Consider the following 23,255-nt stretch of genomic DNA (forward strand, 5'->3'; position numbering starts at 1 on the left):
CTCATTTTATGAGTCCAGCATCATCATCCTGATAGCAAAACCTAGCAGAGACACAACAAAAAAAGAAAATTTCAGGCCAATATTTCTGATGAACATCCATGTGAAAATCGTCAATAAAATAGTGGCAAACGAAATCTAGCAGCACATAAAAAAGCTTATCCACCATGATCACATCAGCTTCATCCCTGGGACACAAGGCTGTTTCAACATATACAAATCAATAAACGTAATCCATCACATAAACAGAATCAATTACAAAAAGCACATGATTATCTCAGTAGATGCAGAAAAGGCCTTCAACAAAATTCAACACCCTTCATGCTAAAAACTCTCAGTAAAATAAATATTGATGGAAAGTACCTCAAAATAATAAGAGCTATTTATGACAAACTCACAGCCAGTATCATACTGACTGGGCAAAAGCTGGAAGCATTCCATTTGAAAACTAGTGCAAAGTCAGGAAACAACAGGTGCTGGAGAGGATGTGGAGAAATAGGAACACTTTTACACTGTTGGTGGGATTGTAAACTAGTTCAACCATTATGGAAAACAGTATGGCGATTCCTCAAGGATCTAGAACTAGAAGTACCGTATGACCCAGCCATCCCATTACTGGGTATATACCCAAAGGATTATAAATCATGCTGCTATAAAGACACATGCACACGTATGTTTATTGCAGCACTATTCACAATAGCAAAGACTTGGAATCAACCCAAATGTCCATCAGTGACAGATTGGATTAAGAAAATGTGGCACATATACACCATGGAATACTATGCAACCATAAAAAACGATGAGTTTGTGTCCTTTGTAGGGACATGGATGCAGCTGGAAACCATCATTCTTAGCAAACTATCACAAGAACAGAAAACCAAACACTGCATGTTCTCACTCATAGGTGGGAACTGAACAATGAGATCACTTGGACTCGGACTCAGGAAGGGGGACATCACACACCGGGGCCTATCATGGGGAGGGGGGAAGGGGGAGGGATTGCACTGGGAGTTATACCTGAGGTAAATGACGAGTTGATGGGTGCTGACGAGTTGATGGGTGCAGCACACCAACATGGCACAAGTATACATATGTAACAAACCTGCACATTATGCACATGTACCCTAGAACTTAAAGTATAATAATAATATTAAAAAATTTTTTAAAAAAGAAAATAAAAAAAAAAAGAAAACTAGCACAAGATTAGGATGCCCTCTCTCTCCACTCCTATTCAACGTAGTTTTGAAAATTCTGGCCAGGGCAATCAGGCAAGATAAAGAAATAAAGCATATTCGTATAGGAAGAGAGGAAGTCAAATTGTCTCTGTTTGCAGATGACATGATTATATATTTACAAAACCCCTTTTCTCAGCCCCAAATCTCCTTAAGCTGAGAAGCAACTTCAGCAAAGCCTCAAGATACAAAATCAATGTGTAAATATCACAAGCATACACCAATAATGTGCAAACAGAGAGCCAAATCATGAGTGAACTTCTATTCACAGTTGCTACAAAAAGAATAAAATATCTAGGGATACAATTTACAAAGGATGTGAAGGACCTCTTCAAGGAGAACTACAAACCACTGCTCAGTGAAATAAAAGAGGACACAAACAAATGGAAAAACATTCCATGCTCATGGATAGGAAAAATCAATATCGTGAAAATGACCATACTGCCCAAAGTAATTTATAGATTCAATGCTATCCCCATCCAGCTACCATTGATTTTCTTCACAGAATTAGAAAAAAACTACTTTAAATTTCGTATGAAACTGAAAAAGTGCTCGCATAACCAGAACAACCCTAAACAAAAAGAACGAAGCTGGAGGCATCATGCTACCTGACTTCAAACTATACTATAAGGCTACAGTAACAAAAACAGCATGGTACCGGTACCAAAACAGATATATAGACCAATGGAACAGAAAAGAGGTCTCAGAAATAACACCACACATCTACAACCATCTGATCTTTGACAAACCTGACAAAAACAAGCAATGGGAAAAGGATTCCCTATGTAATAAATGGTGCTGGGAAAACTGGCAAGCCATAAGCAGAAAACTGAAACTGGACCCCTTTTTTACACCTTATACAAAAACTACCTCAAGATGGATTAAAGACGTAAACATAAGCCATAAAACCATAAAAACCCTAGAAGAAAACCTAGGTAATACCATTCAGGACATAGGCATGAGCAAAGACTTCATGACTAAAACACAAAAAACAATAGCAACAAAAGGCAAAATTGACAAATGTGATCTCATTAAACTATAGAGCTTTTGGACAGCAAAAGAAACTATCATCAGATTGAACAGGTAACCTACAAAATGGGAGAAAATTTTTATAATCTATCCTTCTCAAAATGGGCTAATATCCAGAATCTACAAGGAACTTAAACAAATTTATAAGAAAAAGACAAAAAACCCCATAAAAAAAGTGGGCAAAGTATGTGAATAGACACTTCTCAAGGAAGACATTTATGTAGCCAACAAGCATAGGAAAAAAAGCTCATCATCACTGGTCTTTAGAAAAATGCAGATCAAAACCACAATGACATACCATCTCACACCACTTAGAATGGTGATCATTAAAAAGTCAAGAAATAATAGATGCTGGAGAGGATGTGGAGAAATAAGAATGCTTTTACACTGTTGGTGGGAGTGTAAATTAGTTCAGCCATCGTGGAAGACAGTGTGGCGATTCCTCAAAGATCTATAACCAGAAATACCACTTGATGCAGCATTCCATTACTGGGTATATACTGGATGTGGAGCTAGGGGAGGAATAGCATTAGGAAAAAACTTAACATAGATAACGGATTGATGGGTGCAGGAAACCATGATGGCATTGTGTATCCCAGAACTTAAAGTAAAATAAAAAAATAAAATAAATACAAACAGGGGGCATCATGTTACCTGACTTTAAACAGGGCTATAGTAACCAAAACAGCATGGCACTGGTACAAAACCAGACACATATACCAGTGGAACAGAATGGGGAACCCAGAAATAAGGCCACACACTTACAAGTATTTCATCTTTGACAAATCTGACAAAAACAATCAATGGGGTAAGGATTCCCTATCCAATTCATGATTCTGAGATAACTGACTGGCCAGCTGCAGAACAAACTGGACTCCATTTTTTGCACCATATACAAAAATTAACTCAAGATATATTAAATATCTAAATGTAGAACCCAAACTATAAAAACTCTGGAATACAGCCTAGGCAATACCATTCTAGACATAGGAATGGGCAAAGATTTCATGATGAAGATGCTGAAAGCAATTACAATAAAAGCAAAGATTGGAAAATGGGATCTAATTAAACTAAAAAGTTTCTGTACAGCAAAAGAAACTATCAACAGAGTGAACAGACAGCTTACAGAATAGGAGAAAATTTTTGCAAACTGTCCGTCTGACAAAGGTCTAATATCCAGCATCTACAAGGAACTTAAACAAATTTACAAGATAAAAACAGCCTTATTAAAATGTGGGCGAAGGAAATGAACCACACTTTTCGAAAGAAGACATACATGTGGCCAAAAAACATAAAAAAAGAAAAACCTCAACATCACTGATTATTAGAGAAATGCAAATCAAAGCCACAATGAGATGCCATCTCACACCCACCAGAATGGCTACCATTAGAAACAAAACAAAACACAAACGATGCTGACAAGGTTGTAGAGAAAAAGGAAAGCTTTTACCTGGTTGGTGGGAGTATAAATTAGTTTAACCATTGTGGAAGACAGTGTGTTAATTCCTCAAAGACCTAAAAATAGAAATATTATTTAACCCATCAATCCCATTACTGGGTATATACTCAAAGGAATATAGATTGTTCTATCATAAAGAGATGCACAAGTATGTTCACTGCAGCACTATACACAATAACAAAGACATGGAGTCTATCTAAATGCCCATCAATGGTAAACTAGATAAAGAAATTGTGATGTATATACACCATGCAACCCTAGGCAGCCATAAAAAAGAATGAGATCATTTACATTGCAGGGAGATGGATGGAGCTGGAGGCCATGATCTTTAGCAAACCAATACAAGAACAGAAAACCAAATACCACATGTTCTCGCTTACAAAGAGGAGCTAAATGAAGAGACCACAAGGTCACATCGAGAAGAACAACATACACTGAAGCCTATCAGAGGATGGAGGTTGGGAGGAGGGAGAAGAGCAGGAAAAATAACTATTGGGTACTAGGCTTAATACCTGGGTGACAAAATAATCTGTACAAAACTCCTCCATGATATAAGTCTACCCATATAACAAACCTTCATATGAACTTTTTTTTTTTTTTTCCTGAGGCAGAGTCTTACTCTGTCACCTAAGCTGGAGTACAGTGGTGAAATCTCAGCTCATTGTAACACTCACCTCCTGGGTTCAAGCAATTCTTGGGCCTCAGCCTCCCAAGTAGCTGGCATTACAGGTGTGCACCACCAGGCCTGGCTACTTTTTCTATTTTTAGTAGAGATGGGGTTTTGCCATGTTGGCCAGGCTGGTCTTAAAGTCCTGACCTCAGGTGATCCTCCTGCATTCACTTTCCAAGTGTTGGAATTTTTTTTTACAGACATGAGCCACTGCACCTGGCCGAGTACTCCTGAACTTAAAATAAAAGTTAAATGTAAGAAAAAGATATTTGAACAGTTTCTCACATAACAAAACATTCTGTTACCATACAAATCTTATTGCATGGTATTTACTCAAAGTAGCTAAAAAGCTATGTCCTCACAAAAGTCTGCACACGGATATTTATAGCAATTGTATTCATAATTGCCCAAACATGGAAACAACCAACATTCTTTAGTATGTGAATGGATAACTCAACTATGGTATATCTAGAAAATGGAATATTATTGAGCACCAAAAAAAAAAAAAAAAACAAAAAAAAAAACCGTGAAATGGCATGATGGAAATAAATGCACATTACTAAGTGAAAGAAGTCAATTGGAAAGGATTATATACTGTATGATTCCAACTATATGAGATTCTGGAAAAGGCAAAACTATGAAGATGGAAAAAGACAAGTGATTACCAGTGATTGTGGGAAACAGAGGGATGAGTAGGTTTGTGCACAGAGGATTTCCAGGACAATGAAACTACTCTGCAAGATACTGTAATGATAGATAAATGTTATTATACATTTGTCAAAATCAATAGTATTTATAATACCAAAAGTGAACCCAAATGTAAACTTAGGACTTTGAAGGATAATGATGTCAACGTAGGTTCATAGATTGTCACAAATGTGCCACTTTGTATCTTTTGCGTATTATTTCTGTGAACATGAAACTGCTCTAAAAATAAAATCTATTATTAATTTAAAAAATCATACACACACTATTAACTAACTGGATCTAACAGACATATAGATGACACTCCACCCAACCACAGTTGAATACACAATTTTCTGAAGGGCACATGGGACATTCTTCAGATTATACCATGTGTTAAGACATAAAATATGTCATGATAGATCTTAAATGATTGAAATAATACAAAATATCTTTTCTGCTCACAATGGAATGAAACTAAAAATCAATACCAGTAGAAACACTGGATAATCCAGAAAGATATGGAAATCAACACTGTCCTGTCAACTGGATAAAGAAGAAATCATAAAACAAATTAGAAAATATTTAGAGGAAAATGAAAGTGAAACACAAACATATCAAAATATATGAGACAAAGTGAAAGCGTACTAAAAGGGAAACTTACAGGAATATAAGTATATATATTAAAAAAGAGGATGAAAACAAAAACTCATCTAAAAATAAGATACATCACAAATCAGTGACCCAACATTACATCTTAAGGAAGTAGAAAAAGAAGAGTAGACTGAAAGCTAGCTAGAAAGGTGAAACAATAAAGATTATTATTGGAAAAAATAAAATAGATACTAGAAGAGTAATGAAGAAAAAAATCAACAAAATTAAAGCTTGGTTCCTTGAAAAGATCAACAAAATTTGTAAGTCTTTAGCCTAACTGTCTCAACAAGAAGACCCAAATTACTAAAATCAGAAAAAAAGAGAAGAGACATTTTGATAACACTGTAAAAATAAATGCATTAAGAGATAATTTTATGAGCTATTGCATTTCAGAAATTTGATAACCTAGATGAAATGGATAAATTCCTGGAAATATACACACTGTGAAATGTGAATGAATCTACAGCTATTTAGGGGATTGAATCCACAATCATAAATCTCTCAACAGAGAAGAGGCCTGGACCACATAGCTTTATTGGTGAATTACGAACCATTAAAAAAACCAAAGTTATTCTCAAATTCTTACAAAAAAAATTTAAGAGGTGGGAATGCTTTGTAAGTCATTCTGTGAGGCCAACATTACCTTGACACCAAAGCCAGAAGATACTGCAAGAAAAGAAAACAGTAGCGTAATATTCCTAATGAATATTAACGAAAAAAAATTCTCTACAGAATACTAACAAACAGAATTCAGCAACATATTAAAAGGATTATACATCATGGTCAAGTAGTATTTATTAATGAAATTCAAGGAAGTTTCAATATATGTAAATCAATCAATGTAATATTACACCTTAATAGAATTAAGGTTAAATGAAAACACAATAATCTTCTCAATTAATATAGAAAAATACATTTGTCAAAATGCATCAACCTTTAACAAAAAACTTAATAAACTAGGAAGAGAAGGAAATTTGAAATATGACAAAAAAATCCACAGACAACATTATTTCCAATGATGAAAGACTGAAGGTTTTCTCCTAAAATCAGGAACAAGAATACTTGTTTTGATTTCTTCTGTTTGACATGGTATTATTGACAGTTTTAGCCAGAGGTATTAGGCAAGAAAACAAAAGCCAAAAAATTGAAAATAAGTAGTAAAATTATCTCTGTTCACAGATGACATGATCTCTCATGTAGACAACCACACACACACACACACACACACACACACACACACACACCCCCAGATGTATAAGGCCATTCTTGGATTGGTATAAAGAAATACCTGAGACTGGGTAATTCATAAAGGAAAGAGGTTTAATTGGCTTACTGTTCTTCAGGCTATACAGGAAGCACAGTGCTGGCATCTGATGGTTTCTGGGGAACTCTCAGGGAGTTTTTAGTCATGGTGGAAGATGAAGTGGGAGCAAGCATGTCACATGGTGAAAGTAGGAGCAGAGAGCAGAGAGGAGGCGACAAACTTTGTGTGTGTGTGTGTGTGCGTGTGTGTGTGCTTTTCTCTTACTTTTTTCTTCTGGCTTCTTTATTTATTTATTTATTTATTTATTTATTTATTTTTTATTATTATACTTTAAGTTCTAGGGTACATGTGCATAACGTGCAGGTTTGTTACATATGGATACTTGTGCCATGTTGGTGTGCTGCACCCATCAACTCGTCAGCACCCATAAACTCGCATTTACATCAGGTATAACTCCCAGTGCAATCCCTCCCCCCTCCCCCCTCCCCATGATAGGCCCCGGTGTATGATGTTCCCCTTCCCGAGTCCAAGTGATCTCATTGTTCAGTTCCCATCTATGACTGAGAGCATGCGGTGTTTGGTTTTCTGTTCTTGCGATAGTTTGCTGAGAATGATGGTTTCCAGCTGCATCCATGTCCCTTCAAAGGACAAAAACTCATCCTTTTTTATGACTGCATAGTATGCCATGGTGTATATGTGCCACATTTTCTTAATTGGAAAAAACTGCTTTAAAGTTCATATGGAACCAAAAAAGAGCACGCGTTTTTAGCATGAAGGGCTGTTGAATTTTGTCAAAAGCCTTTTCTGCATCTATTGAGATAATCATGTGGTTCTTGTCTTTGGTTCTGTTTATATGCTGGATTAAATGTCCATCAGTGACAGATTGGATTAAGAAAATGTGGCACATATACACCATGGAATACTATGCAGCCATAAAAAAGGATGAGTTTGTGTCCTTTGTAGGGACATGGATGCAGCTGGAAACCATCATTCTTAGCAAACTATCACAAGAACACAAAACCAAACACCGCATGTTCTCACTCATAGGTGGGAACTGAACAATGAGATCACTTGGACTCAGGAAGGGGAACATCACACACTGGGGCCTATCATGGGGAGGGGGGAGGGTGGAGGGATTGCACTGGGAGTTATACCTGATGTAAATGACGAGTTGATGGGTGCAGCACACCAACATGGCAGAAGTATACATATGTAACAAACCTGCACGTTATGCACATGTACCCTACAACTTAAAGTATAATAATAATCAATAAATTAAAAAAAAAGATCTTAAAAAAAAAAAAGAACGAAATACAAAAAAAAAAAAAAAAAAAAAAAAAAAAAAAAGCACACATTGCCAAGACAATCCTAAGTCAAAAGAACAAAGCTGGAGGCATCACACTACCTGACTTCAAACTATACTACAAGGCTACAGTAACCAAAACAGCATGGTACTGGTACCAAAACAGAGATATAGACCAATGGAACAGAACAGAGTCCTCAGAAATAATACCACACATCTACAGCCATCTGATCTTTGACAAACCTCAGAAAAACAAGAAATGGGGAAAGGGTTCCCTGTTTAATAAATGGTGCTGGGAAAATTGGCTAGCCATAAGTAGAAAGCTGAAACTGGATCATTTCCTTACTCCTTATACGAAAATTAATTTAAGATGGATTAGAGACTTAAATGTTAGACCTAATACCATAAAAACCCTAGACGAAAACCTAGGTAATACCATTCAGGACATAGGCATGGGCAAGGACTTCATGTCTAAAACACCAAAAGCAATGGCAACACATTTTTAAATGATCAGATTTCTTGTGAACCCAGTGTGAGAGCTCACTTATTGCCAAGGGGATGGCCCAAGCCATTCATGAGTGCAGATCATTCAGAGATCTGTCCCCATGATCCACACACCTCCTATAAGGCCCCTTCCAAATACTGGGATTAGATTTCAACAGGAGATTTGTGTGGGGACAAATATCCAAACTAAATAACCGCACAAAACCTGTTTTAGCTAATACATAATAGTAGCAAAGTCACAGTATACAAAATCAGCACACACAAAAAAAGAATTGTGTATCTATACACTAACAATGAATAATGTGGAAAAGCATTTGAGAAGACAATTTCATTTATAATAATAGAATAAAATAATTGGAAATATACTTAACCAAGTAGATGAAAGTCTTGTATACTAAAATCTACAGAACATTGATGAAAGAAATTAAGTGTATATAAATGAAACAATATCCTGTGTTTATGAATTGAAAGACATATTATTATTAAGATGACAATATGATACAATGCAGTCTTCATCAAAATGTCACTGATGTTTTTCGAAGAAATAGAAAAAGTCCATCTTATAACTAATATAAAATTTTAAGGATCCCTGAATATCCAAAACAATCTTAAAAAATAACGAAGTTCTTTTGACTTCTGATTACAAAACTTATTACAAAGCTATAGTAATTAAAATAATGTTGTCCTGTCACAGAGACTGACATAAAAACTTGGAATGGAATAGGGATCACAGAATGAACCTCACATGTATGGTAAAATGATTTTCAACAAGGGTGCCAAGACCATCCAATGAGGAAAGAGCAGTCTTTTCAACTAATGGTGTTTGTTAGTAAAACAAAACATTCACCTGCAAAAGGATAAAGTTAAATCTTTGCCTTACACCATATGCAAAAATTATCTCAAAATGAGTCAAAGACTTAACTGTAAGACTTAAAATGATAAAAATTGTAGAAGAAAGCATGGAGAAAAGCTTCATTACTTTAAATTTGGCAATAATTTATTTGTTATGACAATGAAAGCTCAATCAACAAAATAAAAGATAGATAAATTGGACAACATTAAAGTGAATGACTTTTGTACATCAAATGGTACTACAACAGAGTGCAAAGGCCATCCACAGAATGGAAAAATGTATTTGCAAATCATATATGTGATAATGGTTAATATCCAAAATATAAAAAATGCTTATATAACTGAGTAACAACGAAACAAGCAACCCAATTCAAAATGGAACAGGAGTAGATATTGCAACAAACAATATATACAAATGGCCAACAAGCACACAAAAAGATGACCAACATCACTAGCCATTAGTGAAATGTAAGTCAGAACCACAGGAGTTACCACTTTACATTCATTGGGATGGCAAAAATCAGAAAGAAAACAAGCAAAGTTGTTGATGAGGATGTGGAGAACGAGTAACCCTTTCTTTCACATTACTGGTGTAATTATAAAATGATGTAGCCTCAGAAAAACATTTGGGGATTCCACAAAAGGTTGAACATAGGTTACCATATGATTCAATAATGCAGGTTCTCAGTATATACACCAAAGGATTGAAAGCAGGGACTTAAACAGATACCTGTACAGCAATGTTCATAGCAGTATGACTCACAGTTGACAAACGGTGAATGCAACTCAAATGTCCATCAATAAATGAATGGATAAACACAATTGGGATTTTCAGATAATGGAATATTATTTAGCCATGGTGGGCCTTGAAAACCTTATGTTAAGTGAAATCAAAAGCAGAGATGTTTTATGATTCCCCTTAAATGAAACACCTAGAATAGGCAAATTCATAGAGACAGGAAGTAGAATAAAGGGCACCTGGGGTAGTGGGGAAAGATAAGTGAAGACATATGATTAATGAGTACGGAGTTCCTGTTTAGGGTGATAAAAAATATTCTGGAAACGGCTAGTGGTAATGATTGCACAACATTGTGAATGTATTTTACGTTCTTGAATCATACATGTAAAAATCATTATGATGCTAAATTTTATATTATTTATATTTTACCACACCAAAAGAAAATGCAAATATTCTTTTTATTTTTATAATTGTTAATGTTAAATAATAATTTGAAATTAGAAAAGAAGCAATTATAGGCAATATAAAAATACATGAGTATATTTTACTTAATTTTGACTGTTCTTATACAAATGTTTTAGCAATAAAGTAATCAAGATATGGAGTTTCAGTACTTTAAAAGTCTGCTTTTCTTCACATAGGTCTATGTTGAAATAACCTATCAAATTGTGTTAAGACCACCTACCCCAGTTGAGCGAACACACAACACATCACACTCAAATCACATGCCTGCCTTAAATGAAAACCTCTCAGGGATATCCACTGGCATCATTGACAAAAAACTGTGAGTCCTTTTTGGTTTAAAGAAAATCTTCGGCCCATCTATTCATGAGAAAAACATTGAAAACATTACAATAGGGGCTAGTCTACAAAATACCTGACAGGACTCCTCAAAGTTGTCAAGTACAGTCTGATAAGGAACTGAGAACCTGTCACAGCCAAGTGGAGCCTAAGAAGTCACACTGAATAAATGTAACACGGCACCATAATGGAAAAAGACATTAGGATAAAACTAAAGAAATCTAAATAAATAATGACCCTACTTAACAATCTTCTGATATTAGTTCATTAACTGTGACAAGACACCACACAGATATCAATAATTGGGCAAACTGGGTGTGGGGTGGGTATGAACTTTCTGAGTGTCTTAATATTTTTAAGTCATATATATGTATAATATCTATATTTACATATATAGATATTGTAAATAACATGAACATATGTATATCTAATATATAATATTTCCCTGCAAAACATCTTTAGACTTGTAGGATGGGTTCAATGTCATTATGTAGTCAAACAACAAATGCAAGTTTTTTTTTTTTTTTTAGTGCTTTTGCTCTTCTGCAGATTGTATGCTATCTAAACATACTACTGTGATATTGGATGATGGGGCATAGTCAAAAATCCTTATAGACTTCCGGAAGGAATTTTGATCTAGTAAGCAATGAATTTCCTTATAAAACTATTAGCTCCAGATTAATGCCCCACCTCAGGAATTCTTGGAGCTACAAATCTGGGAAAGTATTATAATGCACTGTAGGCCCATATAAATTGGAAAAGTGTCTCCTGAAAGAGGATAGCAGAAAATATTGACTTCAGTAATGAAGGATTATGTTGCAGTAATTCCTCGTTGCATCTTTCTGAAATGATGCACTAAACTAGTAGAATTGTTCAGATCATGGACTTAAACTTTTCCTTGAGCATGGTACTCATATTCCTCCACATTTGTCAAACTAAGGGTACCTCAAAAATCTAGCATAAATACTACAAGTGTTTTGTGTGCATGAGTGATTTGCTTTTAAAAAATTGGCATATAAAAATTAATATTTAAGAGCACATATAAAGTAAACTGGGGACTAGGATTCTACCTTATCATATGCTTATCTTATGTATTAGTTATACAATTAAGGTAACATTCTATTATTTTATATAATCTCCATGTTGAATTTTTGTTTTATTTCTGTTGTCACTTTAATTCTTTCTTACATTTTGATCTTGTTTTAGTATTAATTTGTAGAAGAAAAATGACAATATTATAATTGTTCAAACACAAAAATTTTCACCCCTCCCTCCCTCCCTCCCTCCCTCCCTCCCTTCCTTCCTTCCTTCCTTCCTTCCTTCCTTCCTTCCTTCCTTCCTTCCTTCCTTCCTTCCTTCCTCCCTTCCTCCCTTCCTCCCTTCCTCCCTTCCTCTCTTTTACTATTTCTCTCTTTCTGACAGGGCTCACTCTATAGTGCAGTGGCATGATCACATCTCACTGTAGTGTCAACCACTGGGTTCAGGTGATTCTCCCATCTCAGTCTCCCAGGTAGCTGGACCTACAGGCACATGCCACCAAGCCCAGCTAACTTTTTGTCTTTTTTGTAGACAGGGTTTCATCACGTTGCCCAAGCTGTTTAAGACAATATTTTTTTAATGTAAGGTACATTTATTCCCCATATACCAAGATAAAACACACACACACACACACACACACACACACACACACACACACACACACACACTTTATTGAGTTGAAGATGAAAGTTGCAATTTTTTTGTCTGGCATTGTTACCTGTCACCATTAGAATACAAATGTCCAAATGGAGACCATGGGTAATGTCTCCTAATTATAAACTTGTAATATCTAAACTGAAAATATTACCACTAGGAAAAGTTATGCATATGACTATTTACTATAGTTGGAGATATGGGTTCAATGTCATTATGTAGTCAAACAACAAATGCAAGTTTATTTTTTTTTAGTGCTTTTGCTCTTCTGCAGATTGTATGCTATCTAAACATGCTACTGTGATATTGGATGATGGGACATAGTCAAAAATCCTTATAGACTTCCGGAAGGAATTTTGGTATGTTGGCTGGAGATAAACATGTTCTCACACCTTTTCATTTACCCTTAAATGTATTTATTGGAACCTTTACCAATCTCATTTTCTCAGTGCCAATGTGAGAGAATCTTAGAGAACAGGCATTTTACCAGGAATTACTTTATGTTTTGCTGGGTAAGGGGGTAGTACTTTCTCATTATAAACTCTGCTTAAAGAGGCTAGGACCTTAAGAAATCTGGGTTTTAAGGATCACTGGTGATATATTAAAATTCGTATTCATGAAATGTTTAACTATAACTTTCTCTTCATATGACAGTGTGAATGTATTGACATAAGTGGTAATTTACAGGCATATCTCATGTTATCATACTTTGCTTTATCATCCTTCATGTATACTGTCTTTCACAAATTGCAGGTTTCTGGCAACCCTGCATTGAGCCACTCTATCGGCTGTTTTTCCAACAGCGTGTGCTGACTTTGTATCTCTGTGTCACATTTTGGTAATGCTTACAAAATTTCAAAGCTTTTTAAAATTATATTTGTTATGGTGACCTGTAATTAGTAATATTTCATGTTATTATTGTAATTATTTTGGAGCACCATGAACTGTGCCCATATAAGATGGTGAACAATTTTAACCAAAAAAAGTGTGTTCTGACTGCTCCACTGACCAACTGCTCCCCACCTCTCTCCCTGTACTTGTGCCTCCCTATTCCCACAGACACAATAATTTGAAAATCAAGCTAATTAATAATCCTGCAATGGACTTTCTAAGCATTCAAGTGAAAGACTCACATGTCTCTCACTTTAAATCAAAATCTAGAAATGATTACGCTTGGTGAGAAAGGCGTGTTGAAAACAGAGATAAGCTAAAAGCTGGGCCTCCTGTGACAAACAGTTAAGCAAGTTGTGAATGCAAAGGAAAAGTTCTTGAAGAAATGTAATAGTGCTACTCCAGGGAACACATGCATGATAAGAAAGTGAAACAGCTTTCTTGCTGATGTGGAGAAAGTTTTTATAGTATGGATAGATCAAACTAGCCACAACATTCCCTTTAGCCGAAGCCTAATCTAGGGGAAGGCTTTCTTTTCAGGTCTATGAAAGCTGATAAAGATGAAGAAGCTGAAGAAGAAAAGGTTGAAGCTGGCATAAGTTGGTTCATGAGGTTTAAGGAGAGAAGCCATCTCTATACCATAAAAGTACAACGTGAAGCAGCAAGTGCTGATGGAGAAGCTAAAGCAAGTTATCCAGAAGATCTAGCTAAGATCATTGATAAAGGTGGCTACACTAAACAACAGATTTTCAGTGTAGATAAAACAGCCTTATATTGGAGGAAGATGCCATCTAAAACTTTCATAGCTAGAGAGGAGAAGTCAATGTCTGGCTTCAAAACTTCACAGGACAGGCTGCCCCTCTTGTTGGGACCATTGCAGCTGGTGACTAACGTGTAGCCAATTCTCATTTACCATTGTAAACATCCTATGACCCTTAAGAATTATGCTAAATCTACTCTACCTGTGCTCTAAATGGAACATTAAATTCTCCCATCTCAGTCTCCCAGGTAGCTGGACCTACAGGCACATGCCACCAAGCCCAGCTAACTTTTTGTCTTTTTTGTAGACAGGGTTTCATCATGTTGCCCAAGCTGTGTAAGACAATATTTTTTTACATGTTTACAGCATGGTTTACTGAATATGTTAAGCCCACTATTGACACCCACTGCCTCAAGGAAACAATTCCTTTCAAAATAATACGGCTCACTAAAAATGTACCAAATCATCCAAGAACTCTGACGGAGGTGTGTAAGGAGGCTAATGTCTTCCTGTCTGCTAACACAATATCCATTCTGCAGTCCATGAATCAAGGAGTATTTTCAACTTTCAAGTTTTATCATTTAAGAAAGGCACTCTGTAAGTCTATAGATACCATAGATAAAGTGACTCCTCTGATGGATCTTGGCAGTCAATTAAAAACTTTCCGGAAAGGATTCACAATTTTAGATGCCATTATAATATCTATGATTCATGGGAGGAGGTCAAAATATCAACATTAATAGGAATTTGGAATAAGTTAAATCAATTCTAACCCTCACAGGAGACTTGGAGAGGTTCAGGACTTCAGTGAAAGAAGGAAATGCAAATGCAGTGGAAATAACAAGAAAACTAAAATTATAAGTGGAGCCTTGAAGATGTGACTGAATTATTGCAACCTCATGATAAAACTTTAGTGAGTGAGGAGTTTCTTCTTATGCAGGAGCAAAGAAAGTAGTTTCTTCAGATGGAATCTACCCTTTGTGAAAATGCTGTGAATATTGTTGAAATGACAACAAAGTATTTAGAATATTACATTAATTTAGTCGATAAACAGCAGCAGAATTTGAGTGAATTGACTCTAATTCAGAAATTGTGTGGGTAAAATGCTATTAGGCTGTATTGCAGACTACAGAGAAATATTTCATGAAAGAGAATCGATGCAGCAGACTTCATTGCTGTCTTATTCTGAGAAATTGTCACAGCTACCCCAACCACCACAAATCACCATCCTGATGAGTCAGCAGCCATCAGCATCAAGGCAACCCCCTCCACTAACAAAAGGACTATGGCTTACTGAAGACTCGAATGGCTCCTAGCATTTTTTAGTAATAAAGTATATTTTAATTAAGGCATATCCATTGTTTTTTAGGCTTAATGTCATTGTGCACTTAATGGACTACAGGATTGTAACAAACATAATTCGTATGTGCATTGGGAAACCAAACAATTTCTGTGACTCACTTTATTTCAATACTTGCTGTTTCATGGTGGTCCGGAACAAAATCCACAAAAGTCCTGAGGTATGCCTGTATATACCCCGAGGTATGCCCATATATGCTTTTATCTATCAGATTTTATTCTGAAAAAGATGTGAGACATATACTCTGTTGTTTCTTTACTATTTCATCAGAGACAATAGCTTACATAGGACTGTACTCAGAAAATATTTGACTATATCAGCTATGTTTTGCTGATCTATTTAGAAACCACAAGAAATCATTTTAAAAATATTTGAAACAATAATTTGTAAAAGTATTTTCTATCACATATTTAATGAGGTGAACGTATGCTAAGATAAGGTAAAAAAAAACTACATGGCAGGTGATCGTGTTTGAACACACATACACAATTTTCTTTAATGATTTATATCTTTGGTATTTTACTTTGGACATGCATGATTTTAGTTTCAGGACATACCAAAGAGCGAAGTGCTGCACCTACTCCCAGGAAATATGATTTATGATATAGGATAGACAAAAAATTGTTATAGACAATTCCCACTTATTGCCAATTTAATCTTGTATATATCCTTTTTTGTTATTTGGAAAGGCAACAGATTTCTGTTACTTTCTGCTTCAGGGAATTACATTTGTAGAATATGTTTCTGAAAGAGGCCTCTCTACTTTCCAAGATACTATAGACTGATGCGGATGGCTCTATAAAATGCTTATTCTGAATCTCATGAAAGTACCGTGTCAGCTTTTGTCACAAGTGTTTATTCAAGCTAATATGTCAACTTAACAAAGATAAGGTTATTAGTTGAACTTCAAGATAAAGCTCCAGAATGATCAATTCAAAATCACCTTGTCACTTCTATTGAAAAGGACTCCATGAAACATACAGTTCTTATTGACCATGCACGTAAGACAGGATACTAAAAGCAATTTATTTTTATGTATTTTCGCAATAATTATTTCATGGAAAAAATATTTCTAAAAATTAAATGATAATATTGAATCACAAATGTTAACATTTTTAAATTTCATTTTAAAATATTGGGACATAGTACTAACTTTGTATGATTAACTTTTATCATTTAAAAAAGAACAGTTTCTTGATTTGAAAGCAGATATTAATTCCATTGACTTACATTGTTTCTTTTTTTCCCTTTAGGCTATCCTTTGGAGGTATAAGTTCTCTCAGCTTAAAGGTTCTTCAGATGATGGCAAGAGCAAAATCAAATTTTTGTTTCAGAATCCAGATACTAAACAGATTGAAGCAAAGGTAAACCCAAGAAATTCATCATATAACCCCTCTAAACCACATTAATGTCATTAAGGAACAAAGGGGAAACCTTTGGGGAATCACAAGAGCAAAAACACACATTCTCTGCTCATCTTGAAATATCCCTCATGTCCAGAAGAATAAACTTACTTTAAGATTTTATTGGCAAATTTTCACTTAAAGGCAGCACTTAAAATAAATTACACAAAACTAATTGCATTTCTTAGTTTTAATTCCTTATGAACTGCATTTGTGTCAAACTAAAACAACATCCTGGGAACTAAAGCAGTCCTTTGGTGGTTTCATCCTAAATAATAATTAAAAATACTTTGTAAAAATCTGACTTCATATTTACATAATTTTATATATTTACATTTTATTTATATATATATTTTTATACATTCATAAATCTGCCTTTTTATTATCTTAATATAAAATTGACAATAACAATGTTTGCATTAGAATGAATTATAAATGCATTATCTCAGATGGGGAAAAGGATAAATAACAAATACAAAATGAAAAATTATATCTATGAACATGAAAGCTCAATATAATTTTTCAACTATGAATTAAAATTACCATGTTTCTATTATACCCCTTTACTTATTAAATTCAGGGATAAGGAGCCTTAGCCTGACATTCAGAACCTTCCCAGGAATGTCCCTTGATGATATTATAGGCAAAGTCTCCTGTAACACTGCTCTCCTTCTTTTAACAAGGTGACTCATTGTAGCCTTATGTATCTTCTGCTTTTCTCTTAACTGTTTTCCTTAACTTTTTGTCTGAGTATCTCTGGAGATGTCCCATTCTTGTCTCTTACTTGTCTTTGGACTTGTCTTTTCTGCCTCTTCCTAGCTCACAGGTTATGTAATGTGGGAACTGTATCGTTTCTACAGCGAGCTCCCTTGCCACTGCATGCATTGATGTTTCCAGGGGGTGGCCTCACTTTGTCTCCCATCAGTTTAGACAAATGCTTTGATAACTTCTTCCACTCCCTTTACTTTACATGCCTCATAAATTTTTAACTTAGAATTCTAACACAACCTCTTCCCTGAACATAGACCGATCTCTGCACCGGCCCTTTCTCCACTTCTCGCTACTACTCCTCTTCTCCCACCTCAGCTACCACTGATCAATCATTTACTTTGTGCCAACCATTTATTCCGATAATATCAAAGAATGCATTACTCTTGTCAAAAATGTTTTACCTTTAGCTCTTTGTATATTTCTTAATCTTTCAAAGCCCAGCCAAATTTTAATACTGGTGAAAGATGTTAATATTGTCAGTTCTGTATTATTCTGGCATTTATTCTGATGGGGAACCTCAACCACCAGCTGCTGACAGCAGCATAGTATTCAGTTACTTACCCCAACACTTTTTAATGAGTCAACAAACCCTTTGCAAAGGAACAAGAGTGATAAATGTAATTTAATGGCTACTAACTATGGTGTTTAGATGTTAATTTAGTGTAGCATGTATTATACATGCAATTAATTATACTGACAAGTTTACTAGAAATTACCTATCAGCTGATAAGTATTATCCATTCTTGTAATTTTTGTGTTTTAAAGTTTTCTCTCATATGTAATTCATTAAGAGGTAGTGTAAGAAAAGATATTTGGTTGAGTGAAATTCTCAAATTGATAGGAAGTAATTATAGAATAGAGAAAAAGTAGTCTTAAAAATAATGAGATTATGACATTTGGTGAGTTGTTGAAATTCTTTAAAGTCAGCATCTCTCTTTATAAAATAAAAGAAAATAATATCTCCATGGGTAATACTGAAAATATCCAGTAAAATATGACGACTATTTAAACAACAAATAATGCTAGCCAATCAGAATGTTGGCCAGACCTCGCCCATATCACCTGAACATTACCTCTGCTGACATAAAATTGTGTAAGAACTGAAAGCAGGGCTTTTGCTAACTATTGTATAATCTCTATAACCACGACTTGTGAGCAGTAAGCTAACATACCATCACAGGAGCAAAGCAATTGTAGTGTGGATGTTCTTGTGTGGACGTAAGCTTTTATTTCTCTGGGATAAATGCCCAGAAGTGCAAATTGCACCATAGAATAGAAAATGTTTGTTTAGTTTTAAATAAAATTCCAAATTATATTCTATAGTGGCTACAGAATATAGATAACATTTCATATTCTACCAATAATTATAAAAGATCCCGTTTCTCTACATCCCTGCTAGGTTGGGGTATTTTCACTTAAAATTTTGGTTCTGCTCATCATAGTCTTCATTTACATTTCCCTCAAGTCTGATAGTGATGAACAACTTTTTATATGCCTATTAGCTAGCTATATATGTTATATCCTCTTTGTTAAGGAGATTTCTCTTCCTGTTTCTTGCCCATGTTCTGACAATATTGTTACATTATTATTTTTTTGGTGCCTTCTCTCTATTTTCCTGTTAACTCTGCTAGAGGCTTTTCAAAGAACCACAGTAATTTTTACTGATTTTTATATTGTGGTCTGTAATCCATTCAATGAATTCTGCTCTTTTAATATTTGCCTATTTTTTAGTTGCTTTGACTTTTATATTGCTCTTATTTTTAAATTTTTTGAGGTAATATTTTAGATTTCTGATTTGAAATGTCCTTTCTAATATAGGATTTAGTTCTATAATTTCCTTGTTAACACTGCATTTGCTGCATCCCCAAAATTCTGACATCTTGTGTTTCTATTTTCATCAGTTCAATATGTTTTTATTTCCTTTAAGTCTTTCGATTTGACAAATGGATTTTTTTCCTTTCCTTTTTAAAATAGACTTTAGGTTTTCAGAGCAGTTTTAAGTTCACAGCAAAGTTGCATGTAGGATACAAAGATTTCCTGTATACCACCTGTCCCAACACAAGCACAGCCCCCTCTGTAGTCAACATCCCCCCCCTAGAGTGGCACATTAGTTATAGCTGATAAATTTACCGTGACACATCATTATCACCCAGAATCCATGGTTTACATTAGAGTTCACTCTTGGTGTTGCGTATGTTATGGGCTTTGATATGTATAGTGGCAGGTATCTGCCATTATAGTATCATAGTCATTTCACTACCCTAAACATCTTTAGTGCTCTTCCTATTCACTCCTACCTTCCCCCAACCCCAAGAAACCACTCATTTTACAAACTTGTCTCCATAGTTTTGCTTTTTTCAAAATGTGATATAGTTGTATCATACAATAGTTACCTTTTTCACATTGACTTATTTTACTTAGTGATATGACTTTAAGTTTCCTCCATGTCTTTTCATGACTTAATAACTGATTTCTTTTTAATACGGAACAATATTCAATTTTCTGGCTGTATAACAGTTCATTGATCCATTCACTTGCAGACAGACGTCTTTGTTGCTTCCATGTTTCATAAATTATAAACAAAACTGTTCTAAACATCCATATTCAGGTTTTGAGTGGACATAAGTTTTTAACTTCTTTGGGTAATATCATAGAGTGTTATTTCTAGATCATACGGCAAAAGAGTGTTTAGTTTTTTTAAAACTGCCGAACTGTCTTCCAAAGTAATTGTAGAACTTTCCATCTCCATCACCTGTGCATGAAAGTTGCTTTTGCTCCACAATCTCACCAGTATCTGTTGTTGTCCATGTTCTGGATTTGGACCATTCTAATACGCATGTAGTGGTATCTTATTATTGTTTTAATTTGTATTTACCTGATGATATACAATGGGGGGCATATCTTCATATGCTTATTTTCATCTGTATATATATTTTTGGTAAGATGTCTGTTAAGGTTTCTGGCCCATTTTTAATTGGAATTTTTGTTTTGATATCATTGAGTTTTAACAGTTCTTTGCATATTTTCATTAGCATCTTTTACCTCATATGTTGTCTGCAAATATTTTTGTCCAATCTGCAGTTTGTCTTTTCACTCTCTTGAGAATGTCTTTCATAGAGCAGAAAGTTTTAATTTTAATAAGGTCCAGTTTATCAATCATTTCTTTTGTGGATCATGCCTTTGGCATAGAATCTAAAAAGTCATGGACAAAGCGAAGGTCATCTGGACTTTGTACTGTGTTATCATCTGGAAGTTTTTATATTACTGTGTTTTACAATTGGAGCTGTGTTCCATTTGGAATTAATTTTTGTGAAGGGTATACGATTTCTGTCTAAGTTCTTTCTGTTTTTTGCATTGCATGTGGATGTCCAATTTTTCCAGCATCATTTGTTGAAAAGGCTATATTTTCTCCATTGTATTTTTTTGCTCCTTAGTCAAAAATTAGTTGACTATATTTATGTGGGTCTATTTCTAGGCTTTCTATTCTGTTCCATTGATCTATATGTCTGTTTCTTTCCCAAAATCACGCTGTCTTTATGACTGTAGCTTAGAGTATGTCTTCAAGTTTGATAGTATTAATCCTTCAACTTCCATCCTGTTTTTCAATATTGTGTTTGCTATTCTGGGTCTTTTGCCTCTCTCTATATGTTTTAGAATCAATTTGTCAGTATCCAAAATTACTTGCTGGAATTTTGATTGGAATTTTATTTAATCTATAGCTCCAGTTTGGAATAACTGACATCCAGACAATATTGAGTCTTCCTGTCCATGAACATGAAGTATATTCCATTTATTTAGCTCTTCTTTGATTTATCAGAGCCTGATAGTTTTCCTCTTATAGATTTTTTGTTTATTTAGTTAGTCTTATATTAACTTACCTGACATGTGATCGAGGATATCTTTCCTTTTTTTATAATATTAGTAGAAAATTTTGGATTTCCCACCCTTAAGTATGATATCAGCTCTTGGTTTAGTAGGTAATTGTTATCAAGTTGAGGATGTTCCCCATCTATTCCTAGTTCACTGAGAGTTTTTATCATGCATGAGTGTCAGATGAGTTTTCTAGATCTATTGATATGTCATGTGATTTTTCTTCTTTAGCCTGTTGTTTTGATGTAATACATTAATTGAATTTCAAATTTTGTGAAAGCCTTGCAAATAAACTATAATAGTGGATTCTTCCATTTCTCCTTGAAATTCTATCAGTATTGCCTTACATATTTATATGTTCTTTCATGAGGTGTAAACATGCTAAGGATCGTTATGTCTTTTTGGATAATTTATTTACCATTGTCTAATGTCTCTCCTTTTCCCTAAACCTTTCCTTATTGAAGTCTGCTCCATCTGGAATCAATAAAAACTACTACTGCTTTCTTTAGGTTAGTGTTAGTATGGTACATCTTTCTCCATTCATTCACTTTTAATCCGTGTATGCCTTTAACATTGAAAGAGGATTTCTTGCAGATAACATATCATTTGGTCTTATTTCTTCATCCATAATGTGCTTTTAATAAGCACATTTAAGACCTCTGATGTTAAAAATAGTTTTTGATACAGTTGGATGAATATCTACAATATTTCTTATCCTTCTGAATTTATTGCCCTTGTTCTTTGTTCTTATTTTAGTCTTCCATGTTTCACAGATTTTGTAGTTTTAACATTTAACATAATTCCATTCTCTCTCCTTATTAGCACAACAGTAATATATATTTTTACTTTATTAGTGGAAGCGCTACACCTTGTAAAATCTGTTTACAACTAAACCAAGTCTGCCTTCAAAATAACACTACACTGATTCACAGGTTGTGTATTTTATAATAACAAAATCCTCCTAATTCCTGCCTCTCCTTCCTTCTATTATTGCTGTTACTCATTTTGCTTATACATAATACTATAGAATCTAATACATTGTTATTATTTTGAATAAACTGTTATGTGTTAGATAAATACTATTTCATTCGTTTCTTTTTTATTAGAATCTGCATTTTCTGCATACATTACTTATTTGTTCTTGCATGTGGTCTATTTTATCTATTAAAGCTTGAGGCATATTAATCATAGTTATTTCAAATGCCTGTTCTAATAAATCCTATGTTCCTGCCATATCTGCACCTGGTTGTGATGCATGCCCTATCTCTGTAAACTGTGATGTCTTTTTTCCTTGTATTGTGGTTTGCAATGTTTTCTTTT

General features: G+C 34.5%; 1 protein-coding gene across 10 annotated transcripts in view; it reads left to right on the plus strand.

Annotated features, from left to right (window-relative positions):
* Window positions 1–23,255, plus strand: part of SNTG1 (syntrophin gamma 1) — an 878,369-nt gene that overhangs the window by 818,437 nt on the left and 36,677 nt on the right. For all 10 annotated transcript variants that reach the window (XM_045398223.3, XM_065519199.2, XM_005563291.5 and 7 more), the window contains one exon: window positions 17,145–17,255. In XM_045398223.3, the coding sequence (XP_045254158.2) occupies window positions 17,145–17,255 (111 nt within the window). The remainder of the gene's footprint in view (window positions 1–17,144; window positions 17,256–23,255) is intronic.

This window comes from Macaca fascicularis, chromosome 8 (genome assembly GCF_037993035.2).
Source record: "Macaca fascicularis isolate 582-1 chromosome 8, T2T-MFA8v1.1".
NCBI classification, from domain to species: domain Eukaryota; kingdom Metazoa; phylum Chordata; class Mammalia; order Primates; family Cercopithecidae; genus Macaca; species Macaca fascicularis.